At 35.8% G+C, this 17,129-nt stretch overlaps 1 protein-coding gene across 5 annotated transcripts in view; it reads right to left on the reverse strand.

Moving 5' to 3' along the window:
- CEP162 (centrosomal protein 162) overlaps positions 1-17,129 on the reverse strand; it is a 113,991-nt gene that overhangs the window by 42,784 nt on the left and 54,078 nt on the right. For 4 of the 5 annotated variants that reach the window (XM_042939282.1, XM_042939284.1, XM_042939281.1 and 1 more), the window contains 8 exons: positions 16,800-16,933; positions 16,313-16,540; positions 15,632-15,772; positions 13,754-13,866; positions 12,024-12,129; positions 5,144-5,270; positions 3,774-3,937; positions 2,680-2,784 (listed from right to left, as the gene is read on the reverse strand). In XM_042939282.1, the coding sequence (XP_042795216.1) occupies positions 2,680-2,784; positions 3,774-3,937; positions 5,144-5,270; positions 12,024-12,129; positions 13,754-13,866; positions 15,632-15,772; positions 16,313-16,540; positions 16,800-16,933 (1,118 nt within the window). The remainder of the gene's footprint in view (positions 1-2,679; positions 2,785-3,773; positions 3,938-5,143; positions 5,271-12,023; positions 12,130-13,753; positions 13,867-15,631; positions 15,773-16,312; positions 16,541-16,799; positions 16,934-17,129) is intronic. The other variant, XM_042939285.1, reaches the window with a different exon arrangement.

Below are 17,129 nucleotides of genomic sequence, written 5' to 3' on the forward strand. Positions count from 1 at the left end.
TGTAAAAATAAAAGAAAAAAGAATGTTTTAACATATTTATAATTAATGCATTTACTTAAAATTTTAAGAAATATTTCAACATAATTTTGATATCTTGAAGTGCTTATTACATTTTTGGGGAAAATTAGATTTTACTTTAATTTTCTTTAATTTTGCTTTTTAATATTTTTCTTCGGTCATTGATATGAGTAAATGCTGGTCACTGATACCAGTGTGGCTGTCATACACAAAAGTAACTGCTTTTTCAAAAATTCTCATTGGAAATTAAACTATGGAATATTCCATTAAATAAAAGTATGAATTAAAAATTGCACATAATCTGAAATTTTCATTATAACAGGCATCTAATTAATTGGCCCCATTTTTAATTATGAACTATTTAGAAAATGAGATATTTTATTCTAGAATTAACCTATTTCAGAATATGGCTCCAAAGTGATTCTGAATACACTGTGATATACCTTTACTTTAAAATATATATTAAGGTTTAGGGGCGCCTGGGTGGCTCAGTCGGTTAAGCCTCTGACTTTGCCTCAGGTCATGATCTCACAGTTTGTGAGTTTGAGCCCCTTGTTAGGCTCTGTGCTGACGGCATAGAGCCTGCTTGGGATTCTCTCTTCCTCCCTTTCTGCCCCTCCCCACTCTCTCTTCTTCTCTCTCTCAAAAATAAATAAACATTAAAACAATAAATATATAGTAAGGTTTAAAATCATTAGGATGGAAATGTTCATGGGAACAGAGTAAGATCTGAAATGTACACACAGTAAACTATATAAAATATTAATAAACAATATTTTAGAAAGATATAGTCTAAAATGGTAAGCCAATACATTTTTTAACAAAAGCATTTTTAAATTTTTATTTATTTATTTTTTTAATTTTTTAATGTTTATTTATTGTTGAGAGAGAGAGAGAGAGAGACAGAGCATGAGCAGGGGAGGGGCAGAGAGAGAGGGGGACACAGAATCCAAAGCAGGTTCCAGGCTCTGAGCTGTCAGCACAGACCGCGAGGTCATGACCTGAGCTGAAGTCGGTCGCTCAACCGACTGAGCCACCCAGGCGCCCCTATTTTTTTATTTTTGAGAGAGAGAGAGAGTGTGAGTGGGGGACGGGCAGAAAGAGAGGGAGACACAGGATCTGAAGCAGGCTCCAGGGTCTGAGCGGTCAGAACAGAGCCTGACATGGGGCTCGAACTCAAACCATGAGATCATGACCTGAGCCGAAGTTTGTACTTAACCAACTGAGCCACCCAGGCACCCCTTAATGAAAACATTAATAAAAGAGGAAGATAATTTGTATTCAGTGCTATATTTCTAGTCAATATGATTTACCATTTCAAGTCTTAATTTTGCTTTTAAGCATGCTTCATTTGTTTTCACTCTGTTACATTTAGTTCTGCATTCATTTATTAATTCCCAGATATGGCGCTGCACTGGAGATACAGAAGGCAAACAAGATAAGCCAGATCCCTGCTTTAACAGCACTTGTACTCCAATGGAGGAGAGAAACTAATAAAGTAAATCAACAAGTAAATAAAATAACTTTCTAAATTATTTCTCTTAAAGTCATCAAATAGGGAAGTAGTTGCTTTGGTCTTTTCTCTCTCACAATTCTGGATGGCTTCGTCTACATTAGCTAATCTAAATCAAAAGCACTGAAAAATAGGCAAGCAATCCTGTACTATAGTTATTTCAGAATACTTCTAACTCTTTAAAATACCTCTGTCCTATTCCTCTCCTGGCTACTAAGCCAAGTTACCGACCATACCTTTTACTATAAGAACAGGTCCTGTAAAAGGAACAAAAAGCTAATTTTTTAGTTTTCCTTCTCTCAGAAAACTGGGGTAATACTGAGCCCAGTGATGACCTCACAGTTTTGGGTTTGTGATGGAATAGTAACTGTATATTTAAGTGTCATGACTTGACTATAGAATTATGCTCCCTTATGCACAGGGCTGGAAATCCTTCTTTCGTTTTAATAATTGAGTTATGAATACAAATGCTAAATTACAGAGTTTTAAAAACAAAAGGAAAAAGTTAATATTCCACCCCACATATGACTACTTTAATGAAAAAAATCTTTATCCTAATAAGCATTACTACATAATTTTTGAAAAGGTCTCCCAGCTACACTGACCATAAAATGAATACTTCTAAGCTTGACGGTGAGCAAGAACTCAAAATGACGGAGCTTTTTGGAAGGCTAAATGTTCCATTTATTTCCAGGGTGTTTGCAACACTTCTCAAGCACTTCTAACATGTTCCCAATTTAAAAGTCTCCTTTCCTGTACTCCTCTCTCACCAAACTTTTATGAGGAGAAGGAATCCTAATTCTATACCCAGAGTTTTAAAATGCTGCTTCCTTCTTTCTAGATGTCTAATAGAGCTGGAATGAAAATAACCTTTCACCCATAGGTCTACCATCAAATGAGGCACAGCAGCCTAAAAATTCTTCATGTATAAAGCCACAAGTTGTACAAAATGATGTTTACTACTTTTATGGCTGTCACTTTAAATATTATATATAAAGAATATTTAGAGGGCAGTTCTATATTAAAATAAATGAATAAAAGTAAGAATTTTCAGGTTGACTATGTTTTGTAGGAACTACTGAAATAGCAGAAAACAAAAATTCTCTGTATAAAAAATGCCCTAATGAAAATTTACCCTGAACACATACTTGTCGCTCTAGGTCTTGAATTTTTTTGGCATCAGCTGCTTTCTCTTTTAAACGTATCTTCTGCTGAATACATGGATTTCCAGATTCAGCTTTCAGTTTCTCAACCTGTCAATAAGTAAAGAACCTGTTAAGCATATTTAAAACATACCAGAGAAACACCAGGAAAGAAGCATAATGGTAGGTCATTCATTCATTTATTAATTCCCAGATAGGGTGCTGTGCTGGAGACACAGAGGGCAAACAAGATAAGCCAGGTCCCCGCTTTAACAGGGCTTGCACTCTGATGGAGGAGACACATGATAAGCTAATAAAAGTAAATCAACAAGTAAATAAAATAACTTCAGAGAGTGACACATGCTATGAAGAAAATAAAACAGGGGCGCCTGGGTGGCTCAGTCGGTTAAGCATCCAACTCTTGATTTCTGCTCAGGTCATAATCTCAGGTTCATGAGACTGAGCCCTGCGATGGGCTCTGTGCTGGTAGTGTGAAGCCTGCTTGGGATTCTCTCTCTGCCTCCCTCTCTCTTCTTCCCATTTGTGCACATGCCTGCATGTGCATGCTCTCTCTCTTTCTCTCTCTCTCAAAATAAACAAACACTTAAAAAAAAGAAGAAAATAGAGTGAAAGGGTCAGAAGAGGGCAGGATTGGTAGCTCCATTAGATTACAAGATCAGGGAAGGTCTTTCTAAGGAGAATTTGGAGCTGAGACTTGAATGAGGAGTGAGACATGGAAGAACGTAGGCCAGAGTAATCGAGATGAAGGCAACCGGTGGAACAAGCTTGGCACGTTCAAGAATCAGAGAGAGTTTTGATGTGGCTGCAGGACAGTGACTTGTGGAGTATGATACAGATGAGGCTGGAGAGACAGGCAGGCAGGGTTCAGACCATACAGGGACCTGACAGGTTGTGATAAGGAGCTTGGATTTATTCTCAGTCTATTCTAAAACAGACTACACATCTATGAGCAAACCCAAACCATCTATTTTAATTGGCAGAGTTTATAGTACTGATTTAATCACACTTACAAGGCTAAGAAGAACTAATTGTTGAATAGGGTACATCTACAGAAATACATTCTCAAATGATCTTATTACCGCAAGTTTGAGCTTCTCAATTTCTTCATTTGCTTCTTTAAGCCGAAATGCATCTTTATCCAGAAGTTCCTGATTTTCAGCATACCATTGTAATCTTTTTTGCAGGCGACTGATTTCTTGTTTATGTGTTTCTTCTAGAATTTTTATTTCATATAATTTTTCACCTATAGGATGAAACTCCTATAAGATGAACTCCTGAACTTGATTATAATTTCCCAAAATATGGAAATAAATTAAATTACATAGAAACCAATGCCAATCTAATGAAAGCATTATGAAAAAATAATAGGCAAAAAAAAAAAATTAGTCTTGGCAAGGCAGTATCCAGTTTAATCTGTTAATAAAGAGAGATGAACATTGTGTTCATAGTCCAACTCCTCAAATTCATAGCAAAGTTGGCTGTGTATAATTTTTTTTTGATAAATCAATTGTTTTCCCACTGACTTTCATAATAAAAGCAAAGTCATTTCCATGGGACAATAAATGTTGGATCCAAGAGATAATAAACATGAAGCATCCCTATAACTATATTAATAAATTGCAATGGGAAACATTAGAGAGTTTCCATACAGGATTTCATTTAACACAACAAACATATGATGGGTATTATTATTATTATTCTATTTTACAGATGAGGAGACTAAATATAATTTTCTAACAAACAGGTGGTGTATATCTCACAGTGAAGATCATGGTATCACAGTGGAGAGATCTTACAAGGACTCTTCCGATCTACTTTTCTAGTCCTGTGTTCTGTCATCCTAAACTCCAATCCACAGGTGCACTCGATATATGCTCATGAAGCAAGCACACTCCAGCAACCTCCCTTCATTCCTTCACTTCTGAGTCTTTCAATCTGTCAGGACCCGGCTCAAATGCTACTCTTCCCTGAAATCCCTATTTAGTACCATGTCTCATGTTATTTGTATTTTTTTTCAATATTAAACTTTTCTGCATTCTTATTTTCCCGTGTTTTCCCTGATGGGGAATGTCACATTTATCCTTGCGTTTTCTATAAACATAGGTGTAGTGTTATTTGTTCATTTGGCAAATACTTAAGAGCCTCTGTTTCAGACCCAGGGATAAAAAGGCAGACCATACCCTCAGGAAGGTCACAAACATGAAAATGAATAGACATAATATGCCACAAATTCAAAACAATCCTTGATATTCTCTGATCCTGCAATTAGTCCTGCCAAAAGCAACTAACCCACCTATTAATAACTTTTTTTTAAAGTTTCTAAAACTACAATATACTTCAAGAAGTAGGATTTTTATTCCTTGAGTAGTAATAGCAACTGCTATTACTTAAATTCAAGATTAGAACAGTTACGAGTATAAAGGTAAACTGTTTAAGCTCAGTGTTTTACCTGTGGCATAAGCAATCTGATCTTTGGCTTGGTCTCTCTCTTTCTTCATTTTTTCCAAGTCTACTTCAAGGGCTTGTTTGTCTTGCTTCAGTCTTTTGATGTCTTCCAATAAACAGTTTTTTTCTTTCTTGATATTCATAGAATTACAAAAGCAAATTATTTCTGGACGCAAAAAGTTGTGGCATAGGCTCTCTTTCACCCCACCTATCATAAATACTCATACATATTTTTTATAAATACATATATACAATAAATATCCTATTAGTTTCAGGTGTGCATCATGGTGATTTGTTATTTGTATACATTATGAAATAATCCCCACAATAAGTCAAGGATCTGTCATAAGTTATGATGTGTCATCACACAAAATTATTACAATATTATTGGCTATATCCCCTATGCTGTATATTATATCCATGTGTCTTATTTTATAACTAGTAGTTTATACCTCTTAATCCCCTTTACCTATTTCACCTGCCCTCCAATCTCCCCACCACTGCTTCTGGTAACCAACAGTTTGTTCCCTGTACCTATGAGTCTCGTTTATGTCACATATAAATGAAATCATATGGTATTTGTTTTCTTCTTATTTCACTTAGCACAATACCCTCTAGATCCACCCATGCTGTCACAAATGACAAGATCTCATCCTTTTTTACGGCTAAGTAATGTCCAGTGTGTTTATCTATCACTGGATGCTTACATTGCTTCCATATCTTGGGTATTTTATGCTGGAAGGAACATAGGGGTGATTATCTCTTCAGATTGATGTTTCTGTCTTCTTTGGATTAATACCCAGAAGTGGAATTACTGGATCATACAGTTCTATTTTTGATTTTTTGAGAATCCTTCATTTTGTTTTCTATATTGGCTGCACCAATTTACATTCCCACCAACAGTATATGAGGGTTCCCTTTTCTCCACAACCTCACCAACACTTGTTATTTTTTGTCTTTTTGACAATAGTGAACCTGACAGGTGTGAGGTAATATCTCATTGTGGTTTTGACTTGCATTTCCCTGATGATTAGAGATGTTCAGCATACTTTCATGTGTCTGCTGGTCATTTCTATACCTTTGGAAAAATGTCTACTCAAGTCCTCTGGCTGTTATTAATCATGTTATTTGTGTTTTTGATATTAATTTGTATAAATCCTTCATATATTTTGGATATTAATATCTTATCAGATATATCACTTACGAGTATCTTCTTCCATTCTGTAGACTGCCTTTTCATTTTGTTTATGGCTTCCTTCACTGTGCTTTTTAGTTTGATATAATCCCATTTGTTTTAGATTTTGTTGGCTTTGCCTGAGGCAACTGGTTTGAAAAAAAAGCTAAGATCAATGTCCAAGAGCTTATTGTCTATGGTTTCTTTTGGGACTTTTATGGTCTCAGGTCCTATATTCAAGTCTTTACTCCATTTTGAATTTATTTTTATATATGGTATAAGACAGTAGTCCACTTTCATTCTTTGGTATGTATCTGTCCAGTTTTCCCAATACCATTTATTGAACAGATTATCCTTTCTCTATTATACATTCTTGCCTCCTCTGTCTTGGATTGACCACATATGTGTGGATACTTTCATGAACTCTCTATTCAAGAGAGGAATTGTTTTAAAGAGATGGTGAGTTTTTCTCCTCTGTCTGAAATTCTCTGGTGGCTCCCATTCCTCTCAGGATAAATCCAAAGTCCTTACCATGATGTTCAGTGTCATGTAACCCAGCCCTGCCCATGCCTCTGAGCATATCTACTATAAATCTTCCTCTTCCCACTCCAGTCCAGCATCAGGGACTTCTAGCTGTTATTTGAACATAACCAGCACACTCTCACTCCAAGGTGTTTGCACTTACTGTTTCCTCTGCCTTTAGTGCTCTGCTCCCAGATAGCCAGGTGGCTCACTCTTTTACTTCATCAGGATTTCTGCCCAAATGAAACCCCAGGAGGATCTTTCCTGATTACTTTTTCTAAAACAAAAACTTTCATCCTAACCCCCGAGTATGTTGCTTTATTTTCTTGTCACAGAACTTATCACTACCACCTGACATATGTTTACTTGAAAGCAGAGATTTTACTCATTTTTGCATGAAAAAATACATTAAAAAAAATGCTTGGCACATAAAAAAGGTTGACTGAATGCTAAATATGCCTTACATTCAACACTACTCTCAATAGCTCCCATTCATCTCGACACAATCATACTTAATCCTTCAAAGCACAGTTCAAATGAGGCTATTCCTGATAATCCCTTCCTCTGTGCTCCCATAAACTTGTGTTGTACCTCTAGTATAGTATTTATTACTGTGTCATATGATATTGATTTGTGTACATACCTCTTCTTGTTATTAGGCTGAGAACTCTATGGAGACTAAGACTGACTTACTACTAATACCTGTATACTTTACAGCACTAACCACACAGCTGGTACTCAATAAATGTTTATTGGACTGAACTCATAACTGCTAAAACAAAACAAAAAAAAAAAAAAAAAAAGCTCTTGGAGTCACAGAAGTACACTTGGTGTAATTACATTTCAAAATAAAACAAATTCTGTATCTCCCTATTTTATAATCCCAAATGCAGTCTTGTGAAGAAAATAAATCCATTCATTAAAGCACTGTATAATCCTGGTTTCTAACTGCATCACAGATTTAATGGCATAATTTCATTGTTCAATCTTCTTTGTGATCCTCTGTAGATGTCTTTTCAGGAGAGCACTGAGTTTCAAGTATTTGAATGCTCAGGCATCTTTCTGCAACTACCTTCTGTTTAATTAGTTCAATCATTTAGAAAAGCTCTCCAGTGGAGTGTACTAAATGGACTTACAGAGTTTTAGAATTCAAAGGAACTTTAAACATCTTGAGTTCAGTTAAACATTTGACACTTAAACAAACGATACTCCATGCTTGCATCCTTCCAGGGACTGAGACTTCTCACCCTGAAGAAGGTCAGTAATGTCCCAGGTCAATCCTGTGGGCACAGGGTTTGTGGCTGGCAAGTACTATCATTCTCTTGTAAATTACAATGCAGACATTCAGAGAGGGTCTTTGCCTGCCTCTCTGGCCTTGTCCTTACTCACCCACTTCTGTCTCAGAGGTCTCTGACTCTGGAAAGTAACAAGCCCCTTCCTGATGCAAGGTTTATGCTTTTCTCCTGGTTGGGAGGCTCCATCTTTGTCCAGTGGCTGCTGCTTCTCTTTAGCTCTCAACTCTGACAAAACTTTTTCAGAGTATCTCCTAGAGCACTATTGACTGGTGCCTTACTCTCTGCCCCACGCACCCTTATTCTCTATTTTAATATTCTTCAAAGCACAAATTGCTATGTATATTGCTTTATTTGTTACCTTACTGTCTGTCTTCCCTGCTGGAATACATGTCCTAGTGAGCAAGGTTTGTGCCTGTCTTGTTTACCTATTGTATTTACAATGCCAGAATGAGTGCCTGGCACGTGGCAGGTGCTTCATAAAGGACGACTCAGTGAGTAAGTTGTGGCCAGCTTCATTCTTCTTCCTACCTTGGGATACTAAAAAGAAAGAGCTCAGAACCTTTGCTTTCACTATGCTTCTATCTATGCTTTATAGAGAACCAACTCAATAATTGCTATTAATTTTTAAGGTACGAATTAGACTTTACACAAGTATACTCAATGTGAATATTATAGATTTATCCCAGTATGAAAATTTGCTCTAAAACCATCTAAACCCAGAATACCATAGCAAATGAAAATAAAAGGTATATTTACATTCAATCTTACAGTATTTTCAGAAATAAAAAAATCCTCAAAGTTTTTACTATTATCTTAAACTAACACTCTTTTTTTTGTTGTTGTTAATTTCTTTTTAGGTTTTTCCTGCCTTTGGTAGTTTCACCATCAGGGGCCTAGATGGTGATTTTTACTTTATCCTGAGCAGGAATCACTGGGTTTCCTAAATTTGAGAATTCATCTTTTTTTTTATTATTTCTGGGAAATTCTCAGCCATAATATATTTAAATATATTTTAGCATTTCATATATTTGATATTCTCCATTTTTAGTCTATTTATATGTTTATCCAATAATTCTATTGAGGTTCAAAAACTGTTTATTAAATCATTGTGCGATTGTGGATAGTTTCTCCGTGTTTTCATAATTTTGTATTGTGAGCATATCATCAGCAGGTTTTTATCTGTAGAAATACTGTGTAAGCTGGGTTAAGGTTGTATACTTCTAAGAGCTTTCTGCATTTGTTTCTTCTAGACACACCGGAGGTTCTCACTGACTCAGGACCACATTATATGGTTTGGTTTTGTTTTTTTTCAGTCTGAGCATTACTAACCCTTGCAGGTAGTGTCAATTCAAATACTATAACACAAATGAAGGCAGACGGATGACATTATATTGACCAATCAAGTTAAGACAGAAACTTCTTACAAGAAAAGCTTCTTGACATCTTAGCCCCTTGTGAAGGTGGGTGGATTTTTTTCCTAGTCCACTGTTATACTGAAGGATATGGCTCTTTGAAATCTGAGTGTCCTGTCTCCACTTTGCTGTTAAAGCTCAAGCCCATGGCTACTGAACTACTGGTCTAGCAGCTTACTGACCAGTTTGTATCCCTTCTCATTTCTGGCCCCTAGAGAATTCTTACTTTCTTGAGAGCTGTTCCATTATGCATTTATAAGATGTTTATTATATTTTATCCAGCATTTTCTGATGTTTTTAGTGGCAGTTTTAGTTTCCTATCTTCAGAAAAGTATTTTCAAAACAGCACTTTTAAAAAGTTGCTAATAACAGTTTAAATAAAGCTAATGTTACGCTTGAAACCTTACCACATTTTTCCAAGCCTTCATAAAACACAGCAATAATAATTTCTCTTTTAACTTGCTAATTTTTGAGGCCTACTGACAAGGGAGTTAGGGGGAGTCCAACCATTCATTCCTTCTTCTAACCTATCTGCCTAACTATCTACCTATCTAATCATGCTATACATGCATACATGTGCCTGAAGAAAGTACCCTAATGGATTCATATTTGCAGCTGCATTTTATATACTTCAAAAACCTGTTAAACATCAGTTATTAACCTAGGGTATGTGTAGATTTCTATATAACAAAACTTTATATAGTTTCTTGTTAAAAAGTGGTACATAATTGGAATTTTTCTAATTCACATAATCATTCATATAGATTTAGTTTCATAATACAGTTCTCAATGGGAGGGAGTGGGGAGAATTAACTGCCCTTCCACAGGGTACAAGTTTGGAAATGTGGCAGTGCTTTTGATTCTTATAATCACTGGTGGGTGCTATGAGTATGTATTTTCTGGGGACGGGGATGATAAAAATCATGCAACACATGGAATTGTTCTGCTTAAAACAGAATTAACCTGACCAAAATTCCCAAACGTCTCCCATTAATAAATACTGCTTTAGAAAATTGTAAGCCACCATATGGCTAACAGACACATGAAAAGATGCTCAACACTGCTCATCATCAGGGAAATACAAATCAAAACTACACTGAGATACCACCTCACACCAGTCAGAGTGGCTAAAATTAACAACTCAGGAAACAACAGACGTTGACGAGGATGCAGAGAAAGGGGAACTATTTTGCACTGCTGGTGGGAATGCAAACTGGTGCAGCCACTCTGGAAAACAGTGTGGAGGTTCCTCAAAAAATTAAAAATAGAATTACCCTATGACCCAGAAATAGCACTACTAGAAATTTATCCAAAGGATACAGGAGTGCTGATTCATAGGGGCACACTGTACCCCAATGTTTATAGCAGTACTATCAACAATAGCCAAATTATGGAAAGAGCCCAAATGAATGGATAAAGAAGCTGTGGTGTGTATATATATACATATGTATACACACACACACACAATGAAATACTACTTTGGCAATAAAAAAGAATGAAATCTTGCCATTTGCTACAACGTGGATGGAACTGGAGGGTATTATGCTACATGAAATAAGTCAATCAGAGAAAGACAGATATCATAGGTTTTTACTCATAAGTGGAAGTTGAGAAACTTAACAGAAGACCATGGGGTAATGGAAAGAAAAAAAATATATAGTTACAAACAGAGAGGGAGGCAAACCATAAGAGACTCTTAAATATAGACAACAAACTGAGGGTAGAAGGGAGTTTGGGGGCGGGGGGGTAAGATGCAGGGAAAATGGGTGATGGGCATTGAAGAGAGCACTTGTTGGGATGAACGCTGGGTGTTATATGTAAGTGATGAATTACAGGAATCTAATCCCGAAGCCATGAGTACACCGTATACACTGTATATTAGCTAACTTGACAATAAATTATATATAAAAAATAAATAAAATAAAACCTAAAAAAAGAAAATTGTAAGCTATATCCTTTATAATACAATTAAATGAAAATAAGAAAAAACGTTACAAAGCAGCTGTTTCATTTTGCATCTGCATTAGGTACGTGAGATGCAAACATTTGTAGATAGTCTCAGCCTTCCATAAATGCACAGTCCATTGAAGAAGGGTAAAAAGCCAACTAACATTTTAAGGTGAATAATCATCTTTAAATTATTTTCCTATTTTAGCTGTACATTTCCAATAAGGAATTTGTTTGTTTGAAATAAAGTGTACATGCCCTAAGTAAGGTTATGCCTCCAATACGGCTCCATGTGATGAATGCTAGATGAGAAGCTGGGTTATAAAGAGGATGCTATCTAAAACCAGTATTGTGCCATTTTTTCTATATGAAGGTCACATGTATAATAAATGCTAATTTTAGGTATGCCTTAATTTTTAAATGGCATGAAATTTATAAATAAATTTTATCTATTCATAAATTTAAAAAACAGACTTTTTTAACATATGGAAATTTTTATAATAATCTAGTAGGTAAAATCCTTATGAAATTTACCTGTGCCATCCGTAGCTCTGCTAACAGATCTGTAAAATTCTGGGTTTTGGTGGGTTCTGAATCTTCAACTATTTCAGATAGGAAACGACTTTTGTGCATCTGTTCTCTGATTTAGTTTGAAAATAAAAAAAATTTTTTTTAACAAAGTACTCCTTTCAATGAAAAATATACAATTCTTAAAATTTAAAAAAACCTGATGGACATTGGGACTATCTGAGCCACTGAAGAGAAAAAGTTTATTTACTCTAAAGTTCAAAGTATTAAAATGCTAATATACTTTGAGATGTCTGTTTAATTTAAAAGAATTGAAACCCCAACACCTTGCTTTATTTATAAAATAAAAAATATTTTCTCCTAATTCTCAGAGGAAAAAACCCTATGTCCCAGAAAGATGTGCTGCATTTTTCCTCTGGTAATGTGCCCTCCTTGCCACATCATTCTAGACTCCTTTCTAAGAAACACAAATCATACACATGGAGACTGACAAAACCAAATAGTCTATTATCTAAAGTTAGAATAAATTTTTGTTTTTCCAGAAATATTATACAAGGAATTTAGGAATCTATATAAGATCATATAATCCTAATGCAGTGAAGACGCCATGTATTTCATTGTGAAAATTCATTTAAAATTTCAATTTGGGATCGGGGAATAGATCTCTTTTAAAAGCCAGGCAGTAGAAGAAGTGGCATTTTAAAATACTTTTACTGAAGCATTTGGAAAGAAATCAGATATAATGCTTTCATGTATCAGAACTGTGCATTTTATCACACCTGGCTTCGGGTCATACATTCATGGCCTAAGAAGTCTCTTCTAATAGCAGTCCTTTCTGAGTAATTAGGTGTTTATATGAAGTGACACAAAACCATTAGTCGTTTCCTAAAAGACAGTACCCTAATTTGCCCATGTTTGTGAGTTTAGCTTTTTCACTTAATATGTTAAAGCTGAATGTAGTAATATCCAAAAGATCTTATAGTCTGAAATATGATTCTTAGTAGGTGCTGGTGCTCCATCAGCCTGCCATGCTGAATGTTGGTTAATAACTCACTAGTTCTCCTTCTCAATAGCAGCCTCTGCCCGCTGGCCTGGAGGATATCCCCTACCCCCTTCCCAGAGCATACCTCCTCCAGTGACGACTAATTTGGGGGTATGAAAGCCTGCTCGTCTTGCCTCAAGTGGGGCCAACTCTGTGGTACAATCTGTTCTCCTGAGCTTTCTGGGGAGAAGAGAATGAAGCCGGTCTCTGGCTAAGACCACATTCTTACTTACCTTCCCTCCCCTCATCCTCCCATCTTGCTTCTCTTGTTCCCCTTCTCCTGACAGTTATCCTCCAGGAAATCACCTCCATAAGGATCCCTACCTCAGGCTCTACTTCTATAGGACCTAACCTAAAGCATTAAGTGACACTGTATCATATTTTTTGTATTATTTATCACATGGTTCTTTAGGAGATGGTTAAGCACCTCAGGCTTAATGACTGATCAAGATGAATACTATATACTCAATTTCCTAAAATTGATATAAAACTCAAATATGAGTATGCTGAAAATACTAAACTTTGTACTTTGGAAAAATACATTGAATATTAAACCTATAAAAGTTATGAACTATAAATCAATGTAACATTTTTTTCAGTTCTAAGTAAAAATAAAATGTATTATTAATATAACAATAAAATGCTTAGAAATAGCCTAAGTATATTTGATTTTAAGAATTCAGAAAAGACTCACTTTAAGGAAGCTAACTCGCTGAATAAACTCTGGTTTTCCTTGAACATTCGCTCCTCATTTTTCTTATTTTGCTCTTGCAGATCTTTCACTCGACTATATAATCGTTCATTTTCCTTTTCATAAACAGAAAATTACATTTTAGTTAAAAGTCATCAGTACTTACATAGCAAATATATATGCTCACAACAGATACATCCTTTAAGCATTCTTAAAGTCTTTTAAATTTTTTCAGTTTTTGAGTAAGCAAAATCTTTTATTAAACTCTTTATCTCAGAAGAAAACCTGTTAATCTGAAAACAATTCTTTCCAAAATGCTTACTTGAAAAAAAGAAAAAAAAAGGTGCAAAAACTCTCAAAGCAAGAGATCCTAAAGTCAGTGTAAGGCACTGTATTTCACAGAAGTGGGGGAGTGGCTGTAGGAATAACTACATCCCAACTGTGAGGAACAGGGTCAGAAAGGCCCACTGGGACTGTTTGCATCCCCTTTTTCTGTTTCTAACCTGGCTCCCTGCAGTGAAGTAATTGGATATAGTTAGCTATGACAGGCTTCCATGCTTGTTTTTGGAACTTTCTGTGAGCAGGAAGTTAGACACCAGGTGTTTCCAAAAGTGTAAGGACAAGGCTGAGCAGAGACTAGGCCCAGTTCTCCACCAGCCTTGGACTAAAGAGTGACTCAAACAGTGAGATCAGAAGGAGAAAGTACCCATCTGTGCTTAGGTGCTGTGGCTTATTAACCCTTTTTAAAATTAAGAATCCTAGGAAAACCAATGACCTTTGAGGATCTAATAAAAACCACGGACTCTCTCACCATGTCTGGCCTGGTGCCTGGTAGATGGTCTGTGCCTGAATACCTGCAATTTAATGTACGTAGATACACAAGTTTTGTGTTATCTTTGTGGGAGAAGGTAGTTGGCATCCTTCTGGGTCTGTGAAATCCTCCTTAAAAACGTGTGCTCTACACAGCAAGATCAGAATGGCAGGTGAAGGATTTGGAAGGTTCTAACTCTAGGGCAGTGTGTCCTCTGAAACCAGTATTCATTTATAGGAAAAGTTGTGACAATGCTTTCTCTGGATGTCCTCTGATGACAATGCTTGTTATTGCCAGGCTTGGTGCTTAAAGGTCAAAAGAGAAAAAGGTAATGAAAGAGAAAGAGAAGGGGAGGAAAGTAAGGGGAAAAGGAGGAAACTAAGATGAAGTTTTATGCTGGAGATCACTAAACCTGTCCTGGCTGACTGGCTTAGTCAACATCACCAAGATTCCATCACATATGGCAAGTATCTGCCCTCTGTAGGACACACAGATTTTCTCTCATTTAATTCAAATTTTTTCATTCTTGGCACACTGGCAATTAATTTCAGATTTGTATTTTTGAACAGAATACCAAAACTAGTCAATACAATCCAGTGAAAAGCATTACACAAAACTAAAGAAACACAGGGCAGTTTCTAAGGAATATGCCTATTAAAAATAGTAACAGGTGACATTCACTAACTGGTTAGTACCTATGTGCCAGGTACTAACAGGTCGGTTTACACTTTCTTATTTTAATTTCACAACCATCGTATGAGGCAGCTATTATTATTACCATCTCATTTCAAGGATGAGGAAACCGGCTTAGAGAGGTGAAGTGATTTGCCCAAGGCAGCACAGCAGGTGGTGGGGCAAAGACTAACACAGGATTCTTTGAATCCAGAACCCATGCTCTTAACCACTTTAATTATACCCATTAAAAATGTTCAGACTAGTCAAATTACTATTCCCTCATATTTGCCAGAATTCCTATTACCTGCTACAGGAGCACATTTTTTAATATGCCTTATTTTTACAATTAAAGGATCTCAAGAACAAATTCACAACGTGCTGAAGAATCACCATACTTGTTGATATCCTTGAAGAAGTGTCTCTTGTTCTTGTATTTCTTTTTGAATTTGCTTCAATTTTTCTTCAGTGACAGGATCAGCTGTTTCTCCAAAATGTAACCATCTTTGCTTTTTTTTTGTTTCTTCAAAGCTACTCAACTTTGAGAAAACAGACGTTTTATTTAAGTAAGGAAATGATGAAATGAGAAATAAGGAAGAATAACAGAAAACTCAAGGTGCATATATATAAAACTGTCCCATAACCACAATGGAATAACACTAACTACAGTTAAATCATTACAGTCATGTTTTATGCTGATGGTTCTGGTGATGAAAGTAACTCAGGAATGCTACAGTGTCATTCTCTGAATCTAGGCCCTTCCATAGCAGTTCTTTCTGAAACCATCTTCTTTGAAGATCAGAGTGAACTAAGGGATTTGTTCTCAGAAAGGACTGCTAACAGAAGAAAATTATCAAAATGGGCCAATTTAAATTTTGATTTTTTTTCCCCATTGGGTTTGATTTAGGCTCTGCTGTGAGGAGGCAGTCTTCGGAACCCTGTTCATATTTTACACAGCAAATACAGCAAGTCAAACAGCCACAGGAACAAAGGATGACAATGCATTTTGCAGGGAGTAAAAGTTTTTTTTTTTTTTTTTTTAATCAATGAAAGGAGAAATAGGACAATGTGTCTAGTACCTTGGCTTGAAGAATATAATTATCTTGATTTAGTCTGAAGAGTTCCTTTTCCTGTTCTCTCCTTAGTTCTTCCATCTTATTTTCCAGCTCTCTCTCTTTTTCTGAGAATGTAACTTTAATTTGCTCAATTAGGGCTTGTGCACCCCTCCATTTTTCCTCTGCTTCCTGAACTCTTTTAAACATAAGTAACTCTGTCTCCTTGTTCCCACCACAGTATCCTGAAGAATCCTTTTAAGGAGAAGCATCACTTCATTATAGTATATTTACATAGTAGATTTGAACACAGGTGGTTGGGAAAAAAAAACCCACAATGAATAAAAATGACATGGTTAACAATGTTCTACTATATAAGGAAATCAATAAATGTTCAGTAAGATTAGAACATCACACTTGATGCAAAAGAAATTTCACATATTACTTACACTTGAGTTTTAATATTATAGAACAGAAAAAAATTATGAATGTGATTTTGAAATTCAATACCTACATTCTGAAACTGAACACAGTAATCGGTTTCTGTAGAATCTTCAGCTTTCTTAGGGGTGGCCAGGCAATTTTCAATTTTGGGAGCTGGTTTACCCAGAGCTGCAGGCTTGATGACTTTTGTTTCAGATAAGATTTCTGAATATTGTAAACAATAGACAAAAGCACCACAAATGCAAACAAAGTTGAATGTTTATTCAGCAATTATGTAACAACAAATACTAATACAATGGGAACACTAACATAAATGAGGATCTCAAAATAGGCTGAGGTGTAACACTAGAACACAGCTGTTTCACTACGTGCTCACGGATGCCCATAATCAACATTTCAC

The sequence above is a fragment of the Panthera leo genome, chromosome B2 (genome assembly GCF_018350215.1).
Source record: "Panthera leo isolate Ple1 chromosome B2, P.leo_Ple1_pat1.1, whole genome shotgun sequence".
Lineage (NCBI taxonomy): Eukaryota > Metazoa > Chordata > Mammalia > Carnivora > Felidae > Panthera > Panthera leo.